This window comes from Pseudogymnoascus verrucosus, assembly GCF_001662655.1.
Source record: "Pseudogymnoascus verrucosus strain UAMH 10579 unplaced genomic scaffold scaffold_3, whole genome shotgun sequence".
NCBI lineage: Eukaryota > Fungi > Ascomycota > Leotiomycetes > Thelebolales > Thelebolaceae > Pseudogymnoascus > Pseudogymnoascus verrucosus.
In genome coordinates, this window is record NW_017263654.1 from 201009 (window position 1) to 223196 (window position 22188).

Sequence of the window (22188 nt, forward strand, 5' to 3'; positions counted from 1 at the left end):
CATGGTTCCCGTTAACTAGTTTCTGCTGTTTCAGCCAGTAACACTAGTTGTTCTACGTGAGAAATACGGGCATGCTTATCGTGTTTCGCTACGATGCAACAGCAAGGTTTTGTGAGAGTACTATTTGCCGATTGCTATACCACTGCCGTCAAGTGAATTGGATTTTTCAGATACTACCCAGCTCCATTCTTCACGCGATTCTGTACTACTATTGATTTCTAGGCCACGGCAAGGCAGATAGCTTCTCGTTTGTTTTTCAGGTTGGCAACTGCGCCAGTGTATAATAGAATCCCAATACCGAATGACCAGGTTCTATTACTCATGCTGCCCAAAAGTGTTCGTAGAGCTTGTACATGGCAATGAACAAAATATTGGCAATTATACGTGTTAACAGATAATCGAGATCTTTGATAATACTACTCGGCACAGTGACTATGAAAACTCTCAAGCAGCACAAGAACTAGGCATTCAGATTCGTCATGTTCCCTTTTAACAGATAATCCTACTTAAATCTTATTCTTCGATGCGTCTTCCTTCATACCCTGTTGAACCCAGGCCCTGGTCTCCTCTGCCTGCTTCCTCTTCTCTTCAGGGGTGGTAGCAATTTTGGGCTTTGGGACTGGTACATCGCTCCCCTTTTTGACTGCTGGTCTGGCTTGCATCTTGTCACGCCACGCCTTTAGAGTTGGGAAATCGTCGATCTCGATTCCCGCCCAGGCCGCAGACGACTACAAATCATTAGCTCTTTCACTACAAATGAAATTATACTCACAATCCAGCCAATGTGAGCAATGTCAGCAATGGTGCATCGGTCACCAACAAGGTATCCCGACGACGACTTCTCTAGGTGCTTGTCCAATACGCCATACAGACGACGGGTCTCGTTCTGGTATCGATTTATTCCATATTCGATAGTCTCGGGGGCATAATTGGTGAAGTGGTTCGATTGCCCTTGCATAGGACCAACGCCAGCATTCAAGAAAAATAACCAGTTGTTGGTCTCATAATACTCTCTTGTACCTTTCGGATACGAGATCTTGTGCTCTTTATCATACTCATCAACTAAGTACTGCTGGATGCTGCCGGATTCAAAGAGGTTGATTGTCTCGCCATCAGTGAACTTATCCGTGAGAGCGGGGATCCGACCATTCGGGTTTATTGCTAGAAAGGAGTCGGTTTTTTGCTCCATCTTTCCCAAGGCAACATGTGTGACTTTGTACGGGAGCCCGAGCTCTTCGAGGGTTATAGAGATCTTGACTCCATTGGGAGTTTGGGATGTATAGAGATGGATATCTGGAGTGGGCGCCATTTTTAAAGACTTGTGGAGGAGAAAGACGAGAGTGGAAAGATTTGTGAAGAGAAAATGATGTATCAGTCTGGCTAGCGGAAATTCGATGGGGAGAGAGCCTCTTCTTATAGTTCTGAGCCACCGTTCTCCTTTGATATTCCTTCCTGCTCAATAACTCTTCTAGCTTACATGATCTAGAGACGTCATTACCCCTCCCTCGGCATTATCAACACTGATTAGAAATCAACTAATAATCCTACTGCATCCTACCACATACGCGGACGGGGTCTCTATTGGACCGATTATGACCATCATGTTGTAGAACTGAAGATTATATCTCTAAGCCAAGGTTTCAAGCTTGCATGTCGAGTATATAATGTTTATTGTGCTTAGTTTAGTACTGCCGTCAGCATTTAACACAATACGTCACGTGATGATCGGCCATGTATGCGGGCGCGGCGACGCTAGCAGCACTAATGGCTTCATGGTATTTCTAAAAAGCTTCGCCTTCCATCCTGAACCCATAATCTAACTTTATCCAACTTCATCACTACGTCTCTATCCTCGAACGATATCGATAGCACAAGATGGCGTGGCGTAACCAAGGCACAACAGGCTCAAACAACATTCCTTTGGGAACCAAACGACGCTTTGGAGATGACAATAGTCCGTCAGGTGGCAATCACGGGGACTATAACCAGCCGCCTTCGTCAGGCCATGGCGATGGCTACAGGCGTGGCCGTAGCCCGGAAAGACGTAAGTGTGAACTCGACTCCTGTTTTACAAACCCAAATCTAACTGTGCTTGAAGGCCCTGAGCCAAATAATGATGCAGGCAAACCGGTCCGCAAGAAGAGAAACCGCTGGGGCGATGCAACCGACAACAAAGCTGCAGGTCTGATGGGGCTTCCGACCGCCATCATGGCGAATATGACCAGCGAGCAGCTTGAAGCATATACGCTCCATCTTCGAATTGAGGAGATTAGCCAAAAGCTCAGAATCGATGATGTCGTGCCAGCCGACGGCGACAGGTATATTTGTCCCACTTGCGGCATATCTGAACGAATAACTGACATGAAACAAAGATCACCGTCTCCAGCACCACAATACGACAACTTCGGTCGCCGTGTTAATACCCGCGAGTACAGATACAGAAAGAAGCTGGAGGACGAGCGCCATAAGCTGATCGAGAAGGCCATGAAGGTCATTCCTAACTACCATCCGCCACAGGACTATCGCCGCCCAACTAAGACACAGGAAAAGGTCTATGTGCCAGTCAATGATTATCCAGAGATTAATTTCAGTATGATTGCTAACCCTCTAACCTTTCTAACACTCTTAACCTCCATCCCCTCCCCCTTTTTCATTGCCGTGTGGCATTGCGTGCTGCATTCTAACCTCAGGGTGCGACGCCTTGCCATCACTAACCTGTCAACCACGTTTTGCTCTAAACTTTTGACCATAAACTAACACTTAGCTTTTTTTTCCTACTAAAGTTGGCTTACTTATCGGCCCTCGTGGAAACACGTTGAAAAAGATGGAGACTGAATCGCAGGCTAAAATCGCCATCCGTGGCAAAGGATCCGTGAAGGAAGGAAAAGGCCGTTCGGACGCCGCCCACACCAGCAACCAGGAGGAGGATCTCCATTGTTTAATCATGGCAGACACCGAAGAGAAGGTGAACAAGGCCAAGAAGCTGATTCACAACGTCATTGAAACTGTAAGTGTTGCCTCACATTTTTTTCCAATTCAGCATCTAACAGTTTATAGGCCGCATCTATTCCGGAAGGCCAAAACGAGCTTAAGCGCAACCAACTGCGTGAGCTTGCGGCCCTTAACGGTACGCTCCGTGACGACGAGAACCAAGCTTGCCAGAACTGTGGTCAGATCGGCCACAGGAAGTACGACTGCCCTGAGCAGCGCAACTTCACTGCAAACATCATCTGCCGAGTCTGTGGCAACGCTGGTCACATGGCCAGAGACTGCCCGGACAGACAGCGTGGCGCAGATTGGCGCAACGGGCCTCCTGCCCCTGGAGGAGGCCCTGGCGGATTTGCTGGCCGTCCTGCAGCTGGCCGAATTGGCGCTGGCGATGCAGTTGATCGTGAATACGAGGTAAGTCAATTCTTGAATTTCCAGTATGCTTAGCAACAACTAACAAACCTTTAGCAACTTATGCAAGAATTATCTGGTGGTGCTCCTGCACCGAATGGCGAAGCACCCCAACGTATCGAAGCTGGCCCAGGTAGTTATGACCAAGGACCTCCTGCTGATGCCGGCGATGTCAAGCCATGGCAGCGTGGCCCGACTGGTGCTGCCGCCCCATGGCAACAGCGGGGCCGCGGCGGCGATGATTACAACTCGCGTGACCAGGCACCTAGCGGCGGTGCGGCCCCATGGGCTCGGGATCGTGGCGGACGCTCTGATGACAGAGACCGCCGCGGTGGTGGTGACTACTATGGTGGCCATCATGACAACAGCTACGGCGCCCCGCCGCCACCACCACCTGGTGGTGCTGCTCCTTGGCAGTCGGCTCCCCCACCTCCTGCTGCTGGCCCAGGCTACGGCGGATACGGTGGCTACGCAGCACCAGGACACGGCTCTGGTTACCCTCCTCAGCAAGCAATGGGTGCTCCTCCTGGGCTTGGCTCTTCAGGTGGTGCTCCACCACCACCAGGCGCTCCTCCTGGACTTAACGCTCTCTTAGCGCAATATGGTGGAAGCCCTCCTCCACCTCCTCCGTCTGGAAGCGCGCCACCCCCACCTCCTCCTGGTTCTGCTCCTCCGCCTCCTCCACCAAGCGATCAACCACCGCCACCACCACCAAGCTATTAGACTACAGACTAGTAGCTTGCGGGACAAAGGGACGACTAACACGTCGCATAGGTGATTAACACTGACAGAAAGACTGATTCTAACTGATGCAGCTCTGGCTTTAAGAGTTCAATGGATATTTTTGTTTCGCGTTGTTTCTAAATTAGTAGTAATTCGAATTCAACGTTGTATTTTTATTTCTCGAAATAGCTCGATTTGCAGCTAAATATAAGCATAAATCACATCGTGACAGTGTAATATACAGTATGACAGGCTAATCTCACATGGTGCGAAGGCCAGGGAACACATCCACCAACATGCCAAGGATGGTGTAATCCAGAGAAATGTCTCCGTTTGTATCTGACCCTGATAGTCTAAATCCAAGACCTTTCGCTCCAGGTTTGAGCGTGTATGAGCGAAGCTGGAGTTGCTGTGATCGGCCGCCCTAGGATGATGGGGTACTATACAGTGCAGTAGTCCCCGAAACGGTCCCACCAGAATCAGTATACATTGCCCTGAATCCCTACTGTGATAATTTCTCAGACGAATCCCACAAGTTTTGTCTGATGTACATTATCCATAGATTGTTAACAAGTATCATGATGGTTTAAAGACAGTCCGCATCTCTCCCAGGCTGTGGCTGGTGGCTCCTTCCTTGGAAGTTGCGGCTCCTCGGTAGGCTGTACCTTCCATACTAGGGGTTTAAAGGCACGGAAGGCAACGCACCTTCCCACTTTCCCACTCCTTAGTACCATTCCATTACCCTTGTACTTACAAGTTCATTGGAAATACAACGCGAATTGTTTGATACGGCGAGTTAAAGAAACACATAGATTCCGTTTCAAAGGCTCTGAGTCCCTGGAAACGGCTGCTTGCAGATCGCCCAGAGCCTCAACCGACGCGTTAATCCAGCCTCCCTCATCTTGGGCGGTCTGGGGCTGAGAACTAGGCTTCGTCGACACACCAACGGAGACGGATCCATGAGTGAAGGAGAAGAGACACCTGCATTGCAGGTCATAGTCCTGGTGAGTCTAGTGCAATTGTTTGCTTTCAGCGTCTCTCCTGGTCTTGCTTCTCGATGGGAACCCTGCCTTGCATGTTGTCTCACGGCCAGCCCTATATGTGGGGAATGGCTAATTTGGTGAACTATCCGTTTGACCACATCCCGTCTTGTCTCAATCCTACTCTTGATCTTAGTCCCCCTGCGTTTGCCTTCCAATATTGCGCTGCTCAATCCTGTTGTCGTTCCCATTCCAGTTGGCACGTGACTTGCCACCTGCCAGACGATGATGGCTGTTGGTGTCGCCCCTGTTCAATCTTGACTTCAATCGCTCCATGAGATACCTCGAAATGATTTCTTATGGGCATCATGCTAATCCATCCACTTAGGGGTCCACAGGTGGTCCGCTAGAGGATAATACAACCGCATTCCTCGTGCGTTCCTTGTCTGAGGACTGGAAGAAGGGCTCCGTCTTAGCTGTTGATGCCGGAACCCATCTGTCGAGCATCGCAAGAATCATAGAGGAGCATCTTCCAGGGCGAAAGCAGGTAGACGAAAAGTCCTTCCTTACCTCGGGAGCATTCTCTGGCCTTGAGCTGCCTCACATATCGGCAAAGGCGAATGCAGGCCATATAACCAAGGCCATCGTCGATACCTATCTCATCACTCATCCACATCTAGACCATATATCCGGCTTGGTTGTAAATACTGCAGCATTACCGGGTGTCAGGCCAAAGCGTATTGCAGCACTTCCTTCGACGATATCAGCGTTCAAGAATCACATATTCAACAATGTCATCTGGCCCAACCTTTCAGACGAAAATGATGGCGCTGGACTCGTTACCTACATGCGTCTTGTGGAAGGAGGATCAGCAGCCCTTGGTAATGCGGAAAGTAGAGGCTATGTTGAGATATGCGAGGGACTGAGCATCAAGACTTGGTCAGTCAGTCATGGCCACTGTATGGAAAACCACTGGCATCGAGGTTCATCCGTCGGACATAGCCGCATTTCCCATGATAGCATTGATGGAACTGCTATGCAGCGATCTTCCTCAAACTCTACACCAGCGCCTCGCCAACAACAATACTCATCGCATCCAGCCGGTCAAGACGGTATATGCGTTTATGACTCTTCGGCCTATTTCATCCGAGACATCAAGACCGGGCGTGAAGTATTGATTTTCGGCGATGTCGAACCTGACAGCATTTCTCTTTCGCCTCGCAATCACCAGGTCTGGACCGATGCCGCTCCAAAGATAGCAAATGGCACACTCAAGGCAATCTTTATTGAGTGCTCATACGCTGACTACCGGTCTGACGATACTCTTTTTGGGCACCTCGCACCCCGATTCCTGATAGAAGAACTTATAGCCTTAGCTAGCCACGTCGACATTGCTCGCACAGCGAGACTCTCGTCCGGCTCCCTTGGCGCAGCTCAATCCCCGAGCGATCTTCGTAAGCGGAAGCGTGTATCTCAGACCTTGTCGGCAGCAGGCTCATCCACAGGGTTGGAGGCAGATATGCCAAGTCCGGCGATGAAGCCGGAATTATGGACAGCAAGAGAGGTCATTCGCAAAGCCCACAGAAAGGATGAGGCGAATGTGAGCCCTCACACCCAAGCCCTACCACACCCACCGAATGCTTCACTTATGCAACTGGATTCCTTCGAGTTAGATGCGCGTAGCCCACGACCATCCGGACGGGATATATCTCAGCCACAGTCACCTTTTAGTCCTAAACATAAGCCATCCCAGCCCTCTCAGACCTCTCAGGCCTCTCAGACCCCATTAACTTCTCTGGGAGGAGACATGGCCAACATGGCCCCTGAACTAAGCGGTAACGGCATGAAGACGCTCTTCGGGAAGCCTAACTTGGAGGGGATGTTAGAGGGGTTGAAGATTGTCATTATCCACGTCAAGGACAACTTAGACGACAATGAACCTGCTGAGGATACGATATTGAGAGAGATGAACGAGTATGAGCAGCAGGAGAAGCTGGGATGCCACTTTGAGATTGCAAGAGCTGGGATGAGTGTACTGCTCTGATTGAGCTGATTGTTATATTTGTAATGGAGTACACGGGGCGTTGGGAGAGAGGTATTTTGGCAAAGCGAGGTGGCGTGATGATGATGGTTTTTGCTATAGAGGGGGTTATTGTAAGACCGAAAGTTGGCAACATTGTTCGTACCAGAGAGGCTGGAGTGTTGTTTATTGATGCACAAAGTATTACATAGGAGTTTGCACAGGAGTTACGCCTAGTACTATACAACAACTGGTGCTGCTTGCGACCAAAGTCAACTTTTTACCATTGCTCGCACGCTTTATAAACCCTCGCTTTATTGTTCCAGAATCTGGAACTGGCGGGGTTTTAGATATATCACTTCCGTAGCATACAATACAACACGATATATACAGCACAGTAAACTTGATTTAGAGCAATTGATTTCGATATTTATTGGTATACGCCAATATCAATAGTCCCGCTCTACAAAAATGCACAGTTGTCCATAATCTCTTATTGGTATACATTTATCATACGAGTTTCCATCCTATCCATCACGCCAAAACCCCACCCTAGCAAAACAAAGCACTCCCCCACCCCGAAACCCCAACACCCCTAAAATGCACTATAATACCCACCTCTTACTAGCCCATCACACCCTAGGAAGACGGAGCCGTGCTTCTCCGTGCCAGTGGAGACGTAGAAACAAGCGGCGACCCAGGCGACTTCAACGGTGGGGTCACAGCTTCTGCCGGTGCCTTTCCTTGAGCGACTGTAGATGGAGCTTTCCTTCGTGGTCCTCTTGCACGGCCCTTAGTCATGTGGGTCAACTGTGGCCCGTCTTGCTTCTCAGGCCCCTTGGATGCCAACCGACTCGCAGTTTCCAAATTAGAGCTCACTTTTCTGCTTGACCCTGCTGGCTTTGGAGGCGGGCCCCTGGCCAGCATGCCAGCCAGGGCTGGGTTGAAACGCCCGGCAAGTTTGGCCCCCGCGTCAAGCTTTCCTTGGGATGCCGCAGGAGAACCAGGCCCTAGTGATATTTTGGGCTTCGGAGAATTGTAAGGTAGGTTGTTTTTTGATAGAGTGTCGGATAAACCTTTGCCAGAAACAGTGTTGCCTTGGGTTCCAGGTGCTACAGTGTTGACCCTTCCCAGATTCGCCTTCTTGAGCAAGGCTTCGGGAAGCTGGGTCTGAACAGGGGGGAGTGTAGACTGTGTAGCACCGACGCCCCCTAGCTGTGCCTTCTTGCGCAAGGCTTCGGGAAGCTCAGCTTGAATTGGGGTCGTGGACTTCGTAACTCCAGTCCCCTCTAATTGTGCTTTCTTGAAATCCTCCTTCTTTTTCAGGATAGCATCCTTAAATTCGTCCCTACGCTCGGCTTTCTTCGGGCCACCAGTTAAGCTTAGCCCTGCTTTCCCACGAAGTATATTGTCCTTGAGCTCATCAGGGGCGACATAATTTTGAGTCTTGGTGCGTCGAAGCTGGCCGAACACATTCTTGAATTCCGGTTCATCTTTGCTGGGAGCAGGTGGAAGCACCTGTTTTGGCTTTGAATTCAAAATGAAGTCCTTTTTAGGCGGGGTTTGTGGTTTGGTTTTACCAATGACCGGCGATGAGGGTTTAATAGCTAGAGGCGCCGTAGGCTTGGTTTCGGTCTTTTTAGGAGTGGCTGTTTCTAAAGCTTCAAGCGATGCCTTGCCTGACACGCCACCGTTGTCGGTCTTTGTTTTGGGAGTAGCATCCGATGCTTTGTTTACCTGGCTTATTGGAACAGTGCCGCTTGAGAACCCTGCTGGTAATCCTCCAACACTTAAAGGTTGCGCAATTCCTCCCATTGGTGGCGATCTCATCAAGCCTCCAATGCTCACCTGGTGTTTGTGGCCTAACGGCTTATTCGATGTTTCTCCTGTTGGAACCTTTTGTTTGGCTTTGCTAATTTCTGACATCCAACTAGGCTGTTGAGGAGGAGGGGCTGGCTTCGGCTTCGGAGAGTCTGGTTTGTTTAAAGCGCTTTCAAGCCAGCTAGACTTCGTGGGGCTCCATCTGCGCGTGTCTGTGGACTTGGGAGGGCTTGGAGGAGGGCTCACACTGAGTGCTGAGTTCTCTGGCCGATCAACCTGCCTCCCAGAATGTGCATCCGATGACGCTTGAAGTTGCGAAGCTGGTATACCTGGCTTTACAAAGTCCCCGTCTAGAATGACTTCCGATTCAGAGCCCCATTGAGCGCCTGGTCTTCCTTGGCGGGCGCCCTCAAGGCCGACTGTAGCATTGCTATGGCTAGAACTTGGCCTAGATATTGGAGTGTTCTCTCGACTCAAACTGCTGGGGCGTGCTTCTCGCGTGGGAGAATTCAAAATGTTTCCCAGTGGTGTCCTCGAAGAAAGATCCACGCTATTCCGATTACTTGCGGTAGAGTTGCCGCGAGTCAAGCCGCCAGGTGACTGTACACTCCATCTTTTATTCACACTGTCAGATCTTTTCATCATTGCACTCTGAACGAACCCTCCCATCCCTTTAGTGGGTGATATTGGCCGGTCCATCCTCTCTGGCGAGATGCGGCCCTGGGAAGGAGACATCGCGAGATTGCGAGTAGAAACTGGTTGGTCTATATTGCCCTCCGATGCAGTTATTGATCCTGGTTGAGGAAATCGTTGTGCACTGGTTGCGGGCATTGGTGACACAAATCCAGTCCGACTGGTCGTGGAGCTATATGCGCTGCTCTGCGTTATACTGTCTTTGGTAGATGAGCTAGCTCTCGAAGGTGAAGATGATCGATCGATATCCGCTTGTTTTGTTTCCTTGACATTAGAACTATCACTATACTCTCTCGTCGGAGTACGCGACATTCCTGGTAATCCCACGCGGTGGATGCTTGGTACGGCTTCGTCTGCGTCCTTAACCTCGACTTGCGTCTTTCGATATGCGGCAGAGCCTTGCCCTCTGTCAGAAGTTTGTCGGAACCATGTAGGATCTTTCGCCGCAAGCGATTGTGCTATTTCGTTCCGGTCCATTGGTGCGGCATCCCTCGACGGAGGTTCGGACTTCTCAATTGGAGAACGTGTCGTGGGTTCGGCTGCAATCATGGAAAATGGTCGCGTGCTTGATCGAACCGGTGATTGTGAATTTGGCCTACGCTGCCACGAAAGAGTTGGGCTTCTTGACGGCATCGCGCTTGAGGGCGACGCCCTGACAGATATGGTATGAACAACGTTCTTGTCTGGGACATCGCTGCTGCGACTAATTGGTGATGGGCCGTAATCTTTCGTAGGTGATTCTTCGCCAGTTAGGCGGCCCATGGTGTCGTCGAGCAGTTGCTCTCGATTTGATAATTGAGACGGGCGTTGAAGTTCTCGGGATGGAGTCAAGGCTGCTTTCGGCGATTGGGTGCGAGTTTCAGCGGAGGCAGGTTTATATGGCGGTGGGGTATTGGTAGGAGAGTCCTTTATTGGGGATATAGATCTAGCGCGTTCTGTGTTGTTGTGGTGTCAGTGAGACAGGACAAGACTATAGGTAACGTTGAGTGTGAATGCAAAGACAAGGGCAACACGAACCAGCCCGACGGGCTTGCCGTTCTTTTCGTCCCTGCAGAATCTCCTCCTCCAGTTTTTTGTTCCGCTCTTCATCCTCCTGGTCGCGCTTGATGCCCAGTTCCTGTATACGCTTCAAGAAGTCATTTACATCCTCGGCATCGGTCTCTGCTGTCGAAGGCATGGTGGGAAAAGGTGACGGGTGTTTTGGTGACGTTCGTAACACATTCGCAGCTACAAAGCAATGCAGTTGAATACACAAAATAGCAGGCTGTTCAAGTATGACGGCAGCGCTCGCTATAAGCTGAAGTCTTTCACAAAGTTGACAAGATGCGATCAAGAGCTGGAAGCAGCGGTCGGGTGTACTTGCTTCAATCTATTTAGGTTCGATTTAAGCGTCACTAATCGCAGGTCTTGGCAAAAGGCCGCCCGCAGGACACCGATCAGCATCCGACATAGGACTCGATCCAAGAATCGCGCACACAGGCAATATACAATATTTCTGTGTCCTGATACTATATTCACCAATATATCTCGTAAAATTGGTATTTTTTGTGCTCCATTCCACCACCGACTCTGGTGTTCCTCAATTGTCTGAAATGCACCCCTCCATGTTTTGTTTATGTCTTGGCCATTTATCCCTTAGCGCGAGGGGAGTTGTTGCTGGCGCGTTGTCCCTGGACAACCCCCGAGATATTGTACGACTACGGAGCCGCTTGGCCTTATAGCTCCAGAGCCTGTTTCGTCCACTCCAGTGGATGTCGTCCGGGTAGCCATGACAACAAGAACTACTTGAATTATATGGCTCAGAACAAGAAAAGTCTGGCTTTGGCATCGTTAACCACCCAAGCTAGCCCTTCGTTGAGGTTTGTACCTGTAACGGCGCTGCAACGTATGATGTGCCATTTATGCGATCGGATCTCATCTAGCCGCAAGCCCTAACCATGATATTCTGTTAGCGGATGACTTTCGACATACGAAATAAGTATCGTGCGCAAACCTCTTGGATTTCTGTCTCATCCATGCAGCCGTTGACATCTGTCTTGTTCGCGAAGACAAGGAGACTCGCTCCAGAGAGTCTCTAGGAAAACAATGGTGTCAGCGTTGGCACGAACACGGGGTAAAAGGGGATCGCTGACGAACTTCCTCTTGCAACAGGCCTTGTAATTCGGTCCTGCAGTCTTCAACACGCAGACGATCAGTCGCATCAACTACCCAGATAAGGGCGTCGGTCTTTTCAAAGTAATTTCTCCAGTATGATCTCAAAGTTTTCTGGCCACCAACATCCCCTCAACGTCAAAGTTAGTGTTGGGACTGTTCACAAGAAGTGGGCTGGAAATCTAACAAATATTAAGTTTATATCTTATAACCAATGTCAGCAAAAATACAAGGGTTTTCCATCTCTTTTACTCACCCCTCATAATCTATGGTCTTAATAATGAAGCCAAGAGTTGGGCTGACGCTATTAACATCTTCTCCCATGATCTTCTTCACAATGGTCGTTTTCCCTGCATTGTCAAGACCACTACAAACGTCAGCATCTGGAAAGAAACAAAGCAAAAGTGTTCGTACAGCATCAATATGCGCATCTCTTTGTCCTTCAAACGCGCTTTTCTTAATATGGACAACATCGTTGTCGTCCGGTGGTTGAACCTTTTGAGTTAATAACTTTCATGCTCAGGAAGTTATTAACACAAGCGATGTGGTCACGTGGCACATGCTCAGTGCCTCAGCCGCGACCATTCAGTTACAGCAACTGTGCTAGAGTTATAATTCCACAGCGTCCATTTTTAAATGTTCATTGAAGAATCTCTAAGACAAGGCAATGATGTCATAAATGCAATTGTTATAATAATTTATTATTTTTAACTTGTAATCTGTAAGAGTTGCTTTGTTCGATTGTAAATTTGCCAGCGGGCTATGATAACCAGCTCATCCTTGCCAGAAATTAATCAAAGTGAATTTGAGTCTATCATGGTTATCGGGATTATCGCCGAGTGAATTTGGGTATACGGGAGTTATTGCTTGATTGGGGCGGCTTTTTCAAGTGATAGCGAATACCGCTACTTTCTTTGTCAACGAACTCAATCTGAGAACATTCAACCAACTTCTCCTTCACAAAGTTTTACGGTTTACAAACACTTATCACCACATACGAAGAAGCTCTTAATTTCTACACCACACTTTCCATACCGGAGCAATCCTGTTGCAATGCATCCAAATCCAACACCGCCTCACTTAAGGCGACCGAATCCTACACAGAATCAAGAAGTCTCAACACAAGCTGCCGCAATGAAGCTCAATCCAATACCGCCTCATTTAAGGCGAGCCAGTGCCGAACAGAATCAAGAAGTCTTGACAAGAGCCACGGTGGTGCAATCCAGTCCAATTCCGCCTCATCAAAGTCACCCCAGCACAGCGCATACCCAAGAAGTCTTGACAAACGCTCAGTGGGTTCCACCTCACATGAGGAAACAGCGAAAGGATCAAAGTGTTTTGGAGGCGTCCCATCCCAAGCTGGACCGCAGTCAAGAATCACACGTTTCCGAAGTTGAAACTCTGGTAAAAGAGAACATCCTCACAGAGATCGAGACAACCGAACCAGTGGCGCAATCTACAAGAACGGATAGTACGGGGAGTATAGAGCCACAGACACCCGTAATGGCTTCTACCAAGGTGCCTATACCCCATCCTCAAACAGAAACCAAGCTGGTTGTTGCTACTCCTGAAGTCGACTCCGAAGTGAAGTTGGCACAAACCCCAAACCATAAACTACCCCCTCACCTGCGAAGGGGAAATATGATCCAGACACCCAAATCTTCTACGGATAACAGACAGATCTTCAAACAAAGCCCAATCTCACCACCGATAACCCCCCCTGGCGATGCCAATGTGTCTCAATTCAGCTCGGATCAGATACCAGTTCAACAGCAGAAAGGCTTGCCAAGCTCTATGGGAGATACCGTCTCGCCAGGAGAACCAAAATGGCAAGGGAATGTTGTATCCTCAAGCAACAGTCCTCTCTCGGCAGTTGGATCCAGGGCATCGTCGAATAGACTGGCTTCTCCTATTGCAATCACTTCATCGAGCCCTAGTTCAGCTGGGTCACCAATTCATATTTTCCCATTCCATCTCAGGAAAACCCAAGTTTCAAGCTCTCTTGCCAATTCCAAAGTCACCATCAGGGAGGATTGTACGGAGATTTATGATAATCCTGGCCTTCATTCTCGAAATGAGTCAGGAGCGTCCCGAGCTGGTTTTGCTTCGATAAAATTGCCTCCCCATCTTCGACGAGAATATTCAATTCCGGTCGAAAGCACTGGGCTTCTTGCTGAACAGAAGGGCCCGACACCGCCCAATGCAAATACAGCCGCCTCTCAAGAAAACGGCTCCCAGCCGCTGAGAAAGGAAGCAAAGCCACATTATATCCCACCACATCTTCGAGGCAAGAAATCGCATACGCAACAGTCTTCTGATCTGAACAAGTCAACGGTTGCTTTGATTCCAAATGAGAGTACTTCGGGCCATTCTTCCAATACTGTAGGAGGTGTACCCCTGGGTGATAATCAAAAGGCTTCAACAACGGCAAAAACCGAACTTGAGGCTGTTACAACGCAACCGCCCCAGCCAAGCTCCAATTCAGCTCAGTTAAATGTCTCTCAAGAAGAAGAGTACGACACTGGATTTTTTCTTCATACCGATGGCGGGCCTGCCAAAGACGTGGTACCCAGAGTTTATTCGGATGCTTCTATCAAAACTCACTCTGCCCAAAAAGACGGAAGTGATGCTTTGAGCGAGTGGGCAGATCTTCGAAAGCCCGGTCCGGTCAAGAGCCTGTGTATCAGCGATGACGATTTTGAAGACGACGCTTCGGTGAAGAAGTTTATTGGCGCAGCGTTGGCCGAATGCCCTGGCGATGTTATTAGACTCAACAGTCTTAATGACAATTATATCTATACCACAGATTCCGCAGGCCAAGAATGGCATTTGGATGTCACGGAAGAGTTTCTGGACGCCTTTGTGAAGGTTTGGCAAAAGAAACTCCCGGAAGAAGTTATTGTTGTCGATGTCAAAGCGATGGGATTCACAGACAGCTTCCCAATTAACATCAATTCGTTTATGGATGTACTTGAACATCCTGAATCTTTTCCAAGTAAGTTCTTTTGCCATATATCGAGACTGTTTCTAATTCTTTCCAGATCCCTGTACAGATAATAAAGAGAAGCAAGAGAGATGGACTTCAAATACTGCAATGGAGCGAAGACAGACGCGGAAGCTGGCTATCGCTCGGCGTCGCCAGCGGGGGAAGAACACATATTTTGTACCAAACATGCAACTGGGTGTCCAACCTTTCGACTGGGGAGAAGCTGCCGTCCCGGAAAAACCATATATCGCCATACACGTCCGCCCGGCAGAGATGAAAGACGTTCCTGGCATTACAGCAATTTACAATCAATGGGTCTTGAACTCTTTCATTCCTGAAGACCAGCAGCCGGTTACTGAAGAGGACATCAAGGCTGTCTTCGAGGCTACACGAAAATGTTCTTACCCGTTCATTGTCGCCATTCGAGGAGACCCTCCTGTCGGAAGCCGTGTCGCAAAGTCCAATGAGGTGGTTGGATTCGCCATGGTAGAAAGGTGTCTGGGATTCGGTGGTGCCTTCAATGGCCGATCCCGATCCACCGCGACGATTCAATTCTACGTCCATCGAGAATGCTTGCGACATGGAATCGGCGGGCACTTACTTGACCAGCTCTTGAGGCGTGTTTCTAGATTACACGTGCCGTTTTCTGACCGCAACCTTTGGATCAACCCCACCAGGGACGCTCTTTACGAACAGATCTCGAACAGATTCCACCAGATTGTGGTCAATAGACCCGTCGACAAGCCAAATGACCCGGACTTCATGTGGTTTGACGCGTTCATGAAAAAATACAAGATTTGGGAGAGGCATCGTACTGTATCTGTAGCTCAGAAGCCTCGTACAACTTCGGGGCCAAGTGCAACATTCCTCGACATTGTCACATATCAACATGAGGCAGAACTTGAAGTACGTGTGGAGGGTTAATCGACGTCTATGTTCAGAAAATCTTCCAATTGGGCAGAGCTATTCCGCGGTTGTCGGTGCCCAGCATCGATGCGTTACTTTCTGACTTTTCTTCCAGTCGGAACCTTGTCTCCGGCCTGGCTCTGCGCACAAAAACGCCGAGATGCTTGCTATATCTTATTCAGGAGGGTTTTGGATGGGGGTGAAGAATACGCTCGATAGAACTCCTCATGACCGTGGCTATGATGGCATGCGTGGCCACATTCAAGTTACTTGGTTCTCATACTCAAATTGCCTTAATGTACAACATATGAATACAGCCCTTTTAAATCCCATCGATTACTTGTCCCAAAATTTTAATAAAATCTTGATCGTCAATGCGATTGTGCTGTGGCAGTAGAGTATTTTGGGAGATGGAAGACCCCTGTATTATCATCCCATTTAATTGGTCGATGCCTTTTACCGCCTTTCGCAGCTACCATTTTCTGCCCGAAAAAGTCTCGACAACTAGAATTCATCCAAGCCTGCACCTCATTTCTGCAAGGCCCGCCCAATAAATCCTCAATCTTCGACACAATGGTTAGCGCTAAGAAGATAAAGGCTCAGGACGACTTCGTCCTGACTCTGTCCGATAACGAAGAGGATGCGAATCCCGAACTTGAAGTAGTCCCCGCATCCAGCGAATCGAAGAACAAGAAGCGCAAACGCGACAATGCTGCCGGTAGCAAAGACAAGTTAAAAAAGGCAAAGAAGGACAAGAATGTGGAAGTAGACGAAGAGGAGGAGGGAAATGACGGGGTTTGGGGCACCAAGGAGGATGATGATGGAGCTATGGATTCCGATTTCGAGTTTCAGCTTGAGGCAGCGGACGCAGCGGGCGAAATGGAGGAGTTCGAAGGGTGGGGGTTTGAGAGTGCTAAGAAGAGCTTTGCTGGTGGAGCGTCGAAGGCCGGCGACAAGAGGGCTGTTGATATTGACGAGATTATTGCCAGGAGGAAAGCCAAGAAGGGCGGCAACGCTGAGGAGGTCGACGATGTTGAGAGCAACGATGAGGATGCTGTAATGCACAACGACGAAGACGAATTTATGGCGGAGGATGGCTTCGGTATGGGTGTTGCTTCAGATGAAGAAGAGAGTGGAGATGAGGCCGCAGAAGACGAGGATGAGAGCATGGGAGAGGCTGGTGACGATAATGGTGATGCCGACTCTGATGACGAGTCTGTCGCTTCTGCGCAACCACACCCAGACGATATTCAGGGAGCGTCATCGGATGAGGAGTCTGACGACGACGTAGAGGAGGCTGCCCGCAGAGATGCATTTTTTGCACCAGAAGAGAAATCTGAAAAGACTGCGACGAAGGGCGAGGTTTTGTCCTTCCAGACCATGTCACTGTCAAGGCCTATCCATCGTGGTCTGGCAGCATGTGGATTTTCGGCGCCGACACCTATTCAAGCCAAGACCATTCCAGTTGCGTTACTTGGCAAGGATGTCGTCGGTGGTGCCGTGACAGGTTCCGGAAAGACCGCGGCGTTTATTGTTCCCCTCCTCGAACGTCTCCTCTACAGGCCCAAGAAAGTACCAACCAGCAGAGTCGCCATCCTCATGCCTACTCGTGAATTGGCTATCCAATGTCACGCGGTCGCCACGAAGCTCGCTAGTTACACGGATATCAAGTTCTGTCTTGCTGTCGGTGGTCTTAGTTTGAAGATCCAAGAGGCTGAGCTGCGTCTTCGCCCAGATGTCATTATCGCTACCCCAGGTCGTTTCATCGATCACATGCGCAACTCCCCATCTTTCACCGTTGATACCCTCGAGATTCTTGTTCTTGATGAGGCTGATCGCATGTTGGAAGATGGTTTCGCTGATGAGTTGAATGAGATTCTCACCACAATCCCGAAGTCGAGGCAAACCATGTTGTTCTCCGCCACCATGACATCGTCTGTTGATAAGCTCATTCGCGTGGGTCTTAACAGACCTGTTAGACTGATGGTTGATGCGCAAAGATCTACTGTCACCACTTTAGTGCAGGAGTTTGTCCGTCTGCGTCCAGGCAGAGAGGACAAGCGTATGGGTTATCTGCTTTATCTGTGCCAGAAGGTGTTCCACAACAAAGTCATTGTCTTCTTCAGGCAGAAGAAGGAGGCACACAGAGCGCGTGTTATCTTCGGTCTGTCTGGCATGAAGGCCGCTGAGCTCCACGGAAGTTTGTCACAAGAACAGGTTCGTACAATTCAAATTGTCTCTTATGATCAAAGCTAACATTATCTCCAAGCGTATTGCATCCGTCGAAGCTTTCAGGGACGGCAAAGTCTCGTATCTCCTTGCTACCGATCTCGCCTCCAGAGGTCTCGATATCAAGGGAGTCGACACAGTCATCAACTACGAAGCCCCGCAGTCGCTTGAGATCTACCTACACAGAGTCGGTCGTACGGCTCGTGCCGGGCGCAGTGGTCGCGCGTGTACTCTTGCTGCCGAGCCCGACCGTAAGGTCGTCAAAGCCGCCGTCAAGACCGCGCGGAGCCAAGGAGCCAAGATCGCCTCGCGCGTCATCGAGTCTAACGACGCAGATGCATTTGCTGCTAAGGTAGACGGGATGGCCGAGGAGATCGAGGAGGTCCTGAAGGAAGAGAAGGAGGACAAGCAGTTGGCTCAGGCCGAGATGCAGCTCAAGAAGGGTGAGAATGTGATGGTGCATGAGGATGAGATTAAGTCTCGCCCGAAGCGAACTTGGTTCGAGAGTGAGGCGGATAAGCGGACTGCGAGGAAATCTGGGCGCGCTGAGTTGAACGGACCGGAGAGCATCTTGAAGAAGAGCATTAAGGGGAAGATGAGCGGGAAGGATAGGAAGAAGTTGGATGACCATGAGTCAAGAACAGAAGGGAAGGTCTGGAAGAAGGGAAGGGCAGAGAGGGAAGGAAAGGGTGCATTAGCACCACAAAAGGGAAAGAAGAAGGTGGCAGGTGGGAAACCACCAGGGAAAGGAAAGCCGCGGAGGTAAACAGGAGCTGTTGTGGGAATGATTACTTATATTTTGAGAGGACTTTGTATAAACCTTCACGGATATGTCATGACGCTGTCCCTGCATTGTCTATGAATGTTCTTTCCCATTGCCTTACTAATTCTTCAAGTCTTTTACCTTTGCCTCTCCCCCACCCTTTCCTGTCTTCCCCTTTCCGTCGGCTCCATTGTGACCTTCCACACCCATCTCCCTCATGGCATTCTGTACCAACTTCGTCGCCCGCTCTGCAACGTCATCCCCCTTCCGCCATTTTACCAGAGTCACTCCCTCTTTACCCAAAAGTTCGTTTGCCCTTGCCCACCTTCTATTCCATAACTCCAACTTCTTGTTGATCGGCGGAGTGCTAGGGCCAGTAGGAAGATCAGAATCTGAGCTGTCGGGGCGCCTAAGAGTCGATGATACATCGACCCGAGATGAGCGGTAAGCGTTGATTCTGTTTGAAGCCGAAGTAGCGTAAGAAGCAGCCTTTGCAGTTAAGGCTTGGCGGGTAGACAAATTTTCGGATGAAGAGTTGACCGATTGGGGCAGCGAAAGATCACTACCGAAAGGCATATACGACGAGACATTGGGCATAGCATTATATGCTTCTGCTGCTTTGGCAGATGCAGCAGAAATATAACTGTCGTCGCCAGATGGCGGCTGCTTTTTCTGTTTCTCTTCGTCTGGGAGAGGGTTGTTGGGCTTAGACGTGCGTTGGTAGGTTTGGTGAGATGGTTCTGCCGGCTTGCTTCCAACACGTGAATCATGTGGTGCGTTCTCGAATGATAAAGTCCTGCTTCTTAACGAGAGAGGCTTGATAGGTCGTGGCGGTGGTGCTGGTGGTTTGGCTCCGTTTTCGGCAACGGTTTTCCTCTTGATCTGCGGAGACTCTAGTTCTGCAAGGTCTGCATTGAAGCGCGACGTGCCATTACTGGAAGGTTTGTGAGCCTCATCGGCTTCGTCACCAAAATCGATAAGGTCGCCCATTATTGGCCCTGTGCTTGAAGCTGCCCGTGCTGGCAACGGAGGCCGCTTGTCAGGCCGGTCTGATACATCAGGTTTTTTGGTTCGCGTATTGCTACCGTATTGCCCCTGATATTCAGGTTTCTCAGTCAATCTTCGAGAAACGTAAGACGCGCCGTAACTTTCGTCAAAAAATGGCTGCTCAATTGGCGTGGTTACGTCTCGAATAAAGACCCTATATCTCGTTAGCCAGAATGCCAGAAGAATTTGGAGCTGTGGTGACATACCCAAGAATCCTGCCAGGATTCGCAAGCACAACATCCGTGTATACTTCCAAATCCGCTTCCCCGCTATCGCCCACAAGCAAGAACTTCCTCTCCGGGAAATCTCGAAGGATTCTTTCCAGTGTGCCTTTCTTTCGTTCCGCAACAGGCTCGAATATCCCTTGCAACATCCCACTATATTGCTTCAGATGGTAGCTTCCAGGCGGTAGTCCGGCAGTTTGAAAAAAGGTTGCTAATACAGGAAAAAGCTGCCACGGCGAGTTCGATACGTAGTGTATGCCAACGCCCATATCGTACATCTTATTATACCACTCTTTGACGCCATCAATGGTAAGGTCACTCAAGTCTCGAATGAAGGCATTTCTGAAGATCGTCCGCGCTCCGCTGCTAATCGATGAGTGCTTAACAGTATCGTCCACATCGCTAATCACGCTGACGCCTTTCGGCTCTGTGATCTTGACCTCCTCTGTGGCTGATAGGTTTTCTGAAGCGATAACACGGATGTGTGTTGGTACAAAGTCTAAGGCGGCTCTCAAATCGAAGTGACCGGCTTCGTTCGTCGTTACAGTTTTCGATTGGGACGACTTGTTGTCGTAAAAGAAAACCGTTATTGGTGTCGATACAAGCGGATTCGTCAAAAATGGCATTATCCTAGTCATCAGATTCGTATTTGCTGCCTTCAGCTCCTCTGGACTCATATCCGCCGGTTGATTCCACGATGACCGTTTCGGAAGTTGGCCAGATCCCATCGGTTGCCCGGGAGTTCCTTCGCCATTGCCTACTTGCGATCGGCTACGGCTATCACGCATGCTGTCAACGCGGAGTCCCTGCCCGTGGCCTTCACTATAGCCTCCTCTCGCTGCAATCTCCGTTTCGTCTTCTCCTTTCCGCATAATTTCTTCGGCCTCCCGTGCGATCCTCTCCTCGTCTTTCTGAGCTTCATGAGCCTCGTGCCTAGCTTTCAGGGACGTACGCTCAGGGCTACCCTCGCGACTCTCTGGTGTTTTAGGAGCAGGGACGCCACTCAGCTGTCGAGCAAGCCCTAGTAGCAGGCGGTTTTTGCGGTTCATTGGGCCTCTATGAGGCGTATAAACCCAGCCTCTTACGTCCACATCGACAATCGCCTTATCATCTTCATATTTTTCCCATTCTCCCTTCCACCACTCCGAACCACTGTCCGTATTGTCACCGCTTCGAGTTTGCGTTAGATCATGGGGTGTCGGTTCCGAGTTGGGCTGTCGCTTTACGTGTCGTTTGCAATATGAAGGGAACAGAATCAGCTCTTCATTCCCATGCCTAACAATCGATACATCAGGAAACGACCCAGGCATGGGGTCCTTATCTTCGTCTTCCTCTTTCCTTGCTTCCCATTTTGCATTTGCAGCAGTTTGATATGACTGCCTCAATTCATTCGCCGCTTTAAGGTATCCTGCAATCTTCCGTCTCCTGCCTCCCCTCTCGGGGGCTTCGTTCACTTCTGCCCCCTCATTCCTTCCGTAGTCATGAGTTGTGCCGTATTCAAAGTCGCCGCTTCCTCGTCGAGGATATCTCGGTGTGGTCATTGCAGTTCTTTTTACAGAGCTTGCATCCTTATCGATATATTTGCTTGTGCCAGTGATTCTTCTTTGGCGGCGGCCCCGGAGGTACTCGAGAATACCCCGACGTTTAGGGACTCTTGCTAGCCGCTTTCTCTGGCGATCGACAAGAAATCTGTAGATGCGCGCTTGGGTGCGATGTTTGTAGTAGGGAAGGGTGTTGAAGCGGAAGTCGGCTTGGTGGTTTCGGACCTTGCGCCAGGTTTCTGGAAAGAGGTATCGCAAGAATGATGTTCGGTGGTGAAGCTGGGGACGCAGACTGTTCGTGAGGGACTTGGACGTCCGAACGCGAAAGGGCGCCAGCTTTGAAGAGGCAATTATCAAATCAAGACAGGCTGTTGCTCGTGTGCGAAATGGTTATTCGCCTCGTTGGAAATCTATCTTCGTGGGCGGGGTTCAATAAGCCCGAGACGAACGCGCGATAGCTGTGGGAACCGCGCAACAATGAATCAAATATAGGCGTGTTTAGGAACCTCTTCGCAGGTGGAATAAAGAAGATTAAAACGCGAACGCGATCACGCTGAAATCTGTTCTTAATGACTGTGGGATTTGGTCGAGACTCGAGGAAATGGAGGTGGGGTGGACGTCATAAACAGGCCCGAAGGCCCCTGCTATTTTGGGGTTATATTGGCACGAGCGGCTTCCATGGTTGTTCCTCCGCTAAACGTCAGC

At 49.7% G+C, this 22188-nt stretch overlaps 8 protein-coding genes across 8 annotated transcripts; 4 read left to right on the forward strand and 4 right to left on the reverse strand.

Moving 5' to 3' along the window:
* Positions 1 to 101: 101 nt before the first annotated feature.
* VE01_01080 (uncharacterized protein) lies at positions 102 to 1428 on the reverse strand. Its single transcript, XM_018270608.2, has 2 exons — positions 773 to 1428; positions 102 to 728 (listed from the first exon to the last, which is right to left on the reverse strand). The coding sequence occupies exons 1-2, from the start codon at positions 1307 to 1309 to the stop codon at positions 507 to 509; spliced, it is 759 nt and encodes a 252-aa protein (XP_018134591.1). The 5' UTR covers positions 1310 to 1428; the 3' UTR covers positions 102 to 506.
* A 315-nt stretch (positions 1429 to 1743) lies between these two features.
* Positions 1744 to 4336, forward strand: BBP1 (Branchpoint-bridging protein). The gene is made up of 6 exons (XM_018270609.2): positions 1744 to 2044; positions 2099 to 2318; positions 2373 to 2590; positions 2784 to 3007; positions 3058 to 3402; positions 3457 to 4336. Exons 1-6 carry the CDS (start codon positions 1876 to 1878, stop codon positions 4120 to 4122), a joined length of 1842 nt encoding a protein of 613 aa, XP_018134592.1. The 5' UTR covers positions 1744 to 1875; the 3' UTR covers positions 4123 to 4336.
* Positions 4337 to 4844: 508 nt separating this feature from the next.
* Positions 4845 to 7536, forward strand: PDE1 (3',5'-cyclic-nucleotide phosphodiesterase pde1). Its single transcript, XM_059463327.1, has 2 exons — positions 4845 to 5126; positions 5491 to 7536. Exons 1-2 carry the CDS (start codon positions 5082 to 5084, stop codon positions 7144 to 7146), a joined length of 1701 nt encoding a protein of 566 aa, XP_059320067.1. The 5' UTR covers positions 4845 to 5081; the 3' UTR covers positions 7147 to 7536.
* A 169-nt stretch (positions 7537 to 7705) lies between these two features.
* VE01_01083 (uncharacterized protein) lies at positions 7706 to 10983 on the reverse strand. Its single transcript, XM_018270611.2, has 2 exons — positions 10654 to 10983; positions 7706 to 10571 (listed from the first exon to the last, which is right to left on the reverse strand). Exons 1-2 carry the CDS (start codon positions 10811 to 10813, stop codon positions 7762 to 7764), a joined length of 2970 nt encoding a protein of 989 aa, XP_018134590.1. The 5' UTR covers positions 10814 to 10983; the 3' UTR covers positions 7706 to 7761.
* On the reverse strand, positions 10984 to 12275 carry ARL2 (ADP-ribosylation factor-like protein 2). The gene is made up of 6 exons (XM_018270612.2): positions 12202 to 12275; positions 12044 to 12154; positions 11975 to 11991; positions 11773 to 11918; positions 11630 to 11710; positions 10984 to 11567 (listed from the first exon to the last, which is right to left on the reverse strand). The coding sequence occupies exons 1-6, from the start codon at positions 12258 to 12260 to the stop codon at positions 11436 to 11438; spliced, it is 546 nt and encodes a 181-aa protein (XP_018134587.1). The 5' UTR covers positions 12261 to 12275; the 3' UTR covers positions 10984 to 11435.
* A 338-nt stretch (positions 12276 to 12613) lies between these two features.
* VE01_01085 (uncharacterized protein) lies at positions 12614 to 15999 on the forward strand. Its single transcript, XM_018270613.2, has 2 exons — positions 12614 to 14782; positions 14829 to 15999. Exons 1-2 carry the CDS (start codon positions 12841 to 12843, stop codon positions 15695 to 15697), a joined length of 2811 nt encoding a protein of 936 aa, XP_018134588.2. The 5' UTR covers positions 12614 to 12840; the 3' UTR covers positions 15698 to 15999.
* Positions 16000 to 16177: 178 nt separating this feature from the next.
* DRS1 (nucleolar DEAD-box protein required for synthesis of 60S ribosomal subunit) lies at positions 16178 to 18752 on the forward strand. The gene is made up of 2 exons (XM_018270614.2): positions 16178 to 17896; positions 17949 to 18752. The coding sequence occupies exons 1-2, from the start codon at positions 16253 to 16255 to the stop codon at positions 18672 to 18674; spliced, it is 2370 nt and encodes a 789-aa protein (XP_018134585.1). The 5' UTR covers positions 16178 to 16252; the 3' UTR covers positions 18675 to 18752.
* VE01_01087 (uncharacterized protein) lies at positions 18508 to 22094 on the reverse strand. Its single transcript, XM_018270615.2, has 2 exons — positions 19925 to 22094; positions 18508 to 19872 (listed from the first exon to the last, which is right to left on the reverse strand). Exons 1-2 carry the CDS (start codon positions 21481 to 21483, stop codon positions 18792 to 18794), a joined length of 2640 nt encoding a protein of 879 aa, XP_018134586.1. The 5' UTR covers positions 21484 to 22094; the 3' UTR covers positions 18508 to 18791.
* Between the last annotated feature and the right edge of the window lie 94 nt (positions 22095 to 22188).

Excerpts from the sequence above, each read along its gene's own strand:
- VE01_01080 (XM_018270608.2), bottom strand. The coding sequence starts at position 1,309 with ATGGCGCCCACTCCAGATATCCATCTCTATACATCCCAAACTCCCAAT. Across the intron at positions 729-772 it reads TTGCTCACATTGGCTGGATT|TCGTCTGCGGCCTGGGCGGG; the intron begins GTGAGTATAATT and ends AATGATTTGTAG.
- BBP1 (XM_018270609.2), top strand. The coding sequence starts at position 1,876 with ATGGCGTGGCGTAACCAAGGCACAACAGGCTCAAACAACATTCCTTTG. Across the intron at positions 2,045-2,098 it reads TGGCCGTAGCCCGGAAAGAC|GCCCTGAGCCAAATAATGAT; the intron begins GTAAGTGTGAAC and ends CTGTGCTTGAAG. Across the intron at positions 2,591-2,783 it reads TTATCCAGAGATTAATTTCA|TTGGCTTACTTATCGGCCCT; the intron begins GTATGATTGCTA and ends TTCCTACTAAAG.
- PDE1 (XM_059463327.1), top strand. The coding sequence starts at position 5,082 with ATGAGTGAAGGAGAAGAGACACCTGCATTGCAGGTCATAGTCCTG. Across the intron at positions 5,127-5,490 it reads CATTGCAGGTCATAGTCCTG|GGGTCCACAGGTGGTCCGCT; the intron begins GTGAGTCTAGTG and ends CCATCCACTTAG.
- VE01_01083 (XM_018270611.2), bottom strand. The coding sequence starts at position 10,813 with ATGCCTTCGACAGCAGAGACCGATGCCGAGGATGTAAATGACTTCTTG. Across the intron at positions 10,572-10,653 it reads ACGGCAAGCCCGTCGGGCTG|AACGCGCTAGATCTATATCC; the intron begins GTTCGTGTTGCC and ends ACAACAACACAG.
- ARL2 (XM_018270612.2), bottom strand. The coding sequence starts at position 12,260 with ATGTTGTCCATATTAAGAAAAGCGCGTTTGAAGGACAAAGAGATGCGC. Across the intron at positions 12,155-12,201 it reads GAGATGCGCATATTGATGCT|TGGTCTTGACAATGCAGGGA; the intron begins GTACGAACACTT and ends TGACGTTTGTAG. Across the intron at positions 11,711-11,772 it reads AAGGCCTGTTGCAAGAGGAA|AGACTCTCTGGAGCGAGTCT; the intron begins GTTCGTCAGCGA and ends TTGTTTTCCTAG.
- VE01_01085 (XM_018270613.2), top strand. The coding sequence starts at position 12,841 with ATGCATCCAAATCCAACACCGCCTCACTTAAGGCGACCGAATCCTACA. Across the intron at positions 14,783-14,828 it reads ACATCCTGAATCTTTTCCAA|ATCCCTGTACAGATAATAAA; the intron begins GTAAGTTCTTTT and ends AATTCTTTCCAG.
- DRS1 (XM_018270614.2), top strand. The coding sequence starts at position 16,253 with ATGGTTAGCGCTAAGAAGATAAAGGCTCAGGACGACTTCGTCCTGACT. Across the intron at positions 17,897-17,948 it reads GAAGTTTGTCACAAGAACAG|CGTATTGCATCCGTCGAAGC; the intron begins GTTCGTACAATT and ends ATTATCTCCAAG.
- VE01_01087 (XM_018270615.2), bottom strand. The coding sequence starts at position 21,483 with ATGACCACACCGAGATATCCTCGACGAGGAAGCGGCGACTTTGAATAC. Across the intron at positions 19,873-19,924 it reads AATCCTGGCAGGATTCTTGG|GGTCTTTATTCGAGACGTAA; the intron begins GTATGTCACCAC and ends AACGAGATATAG.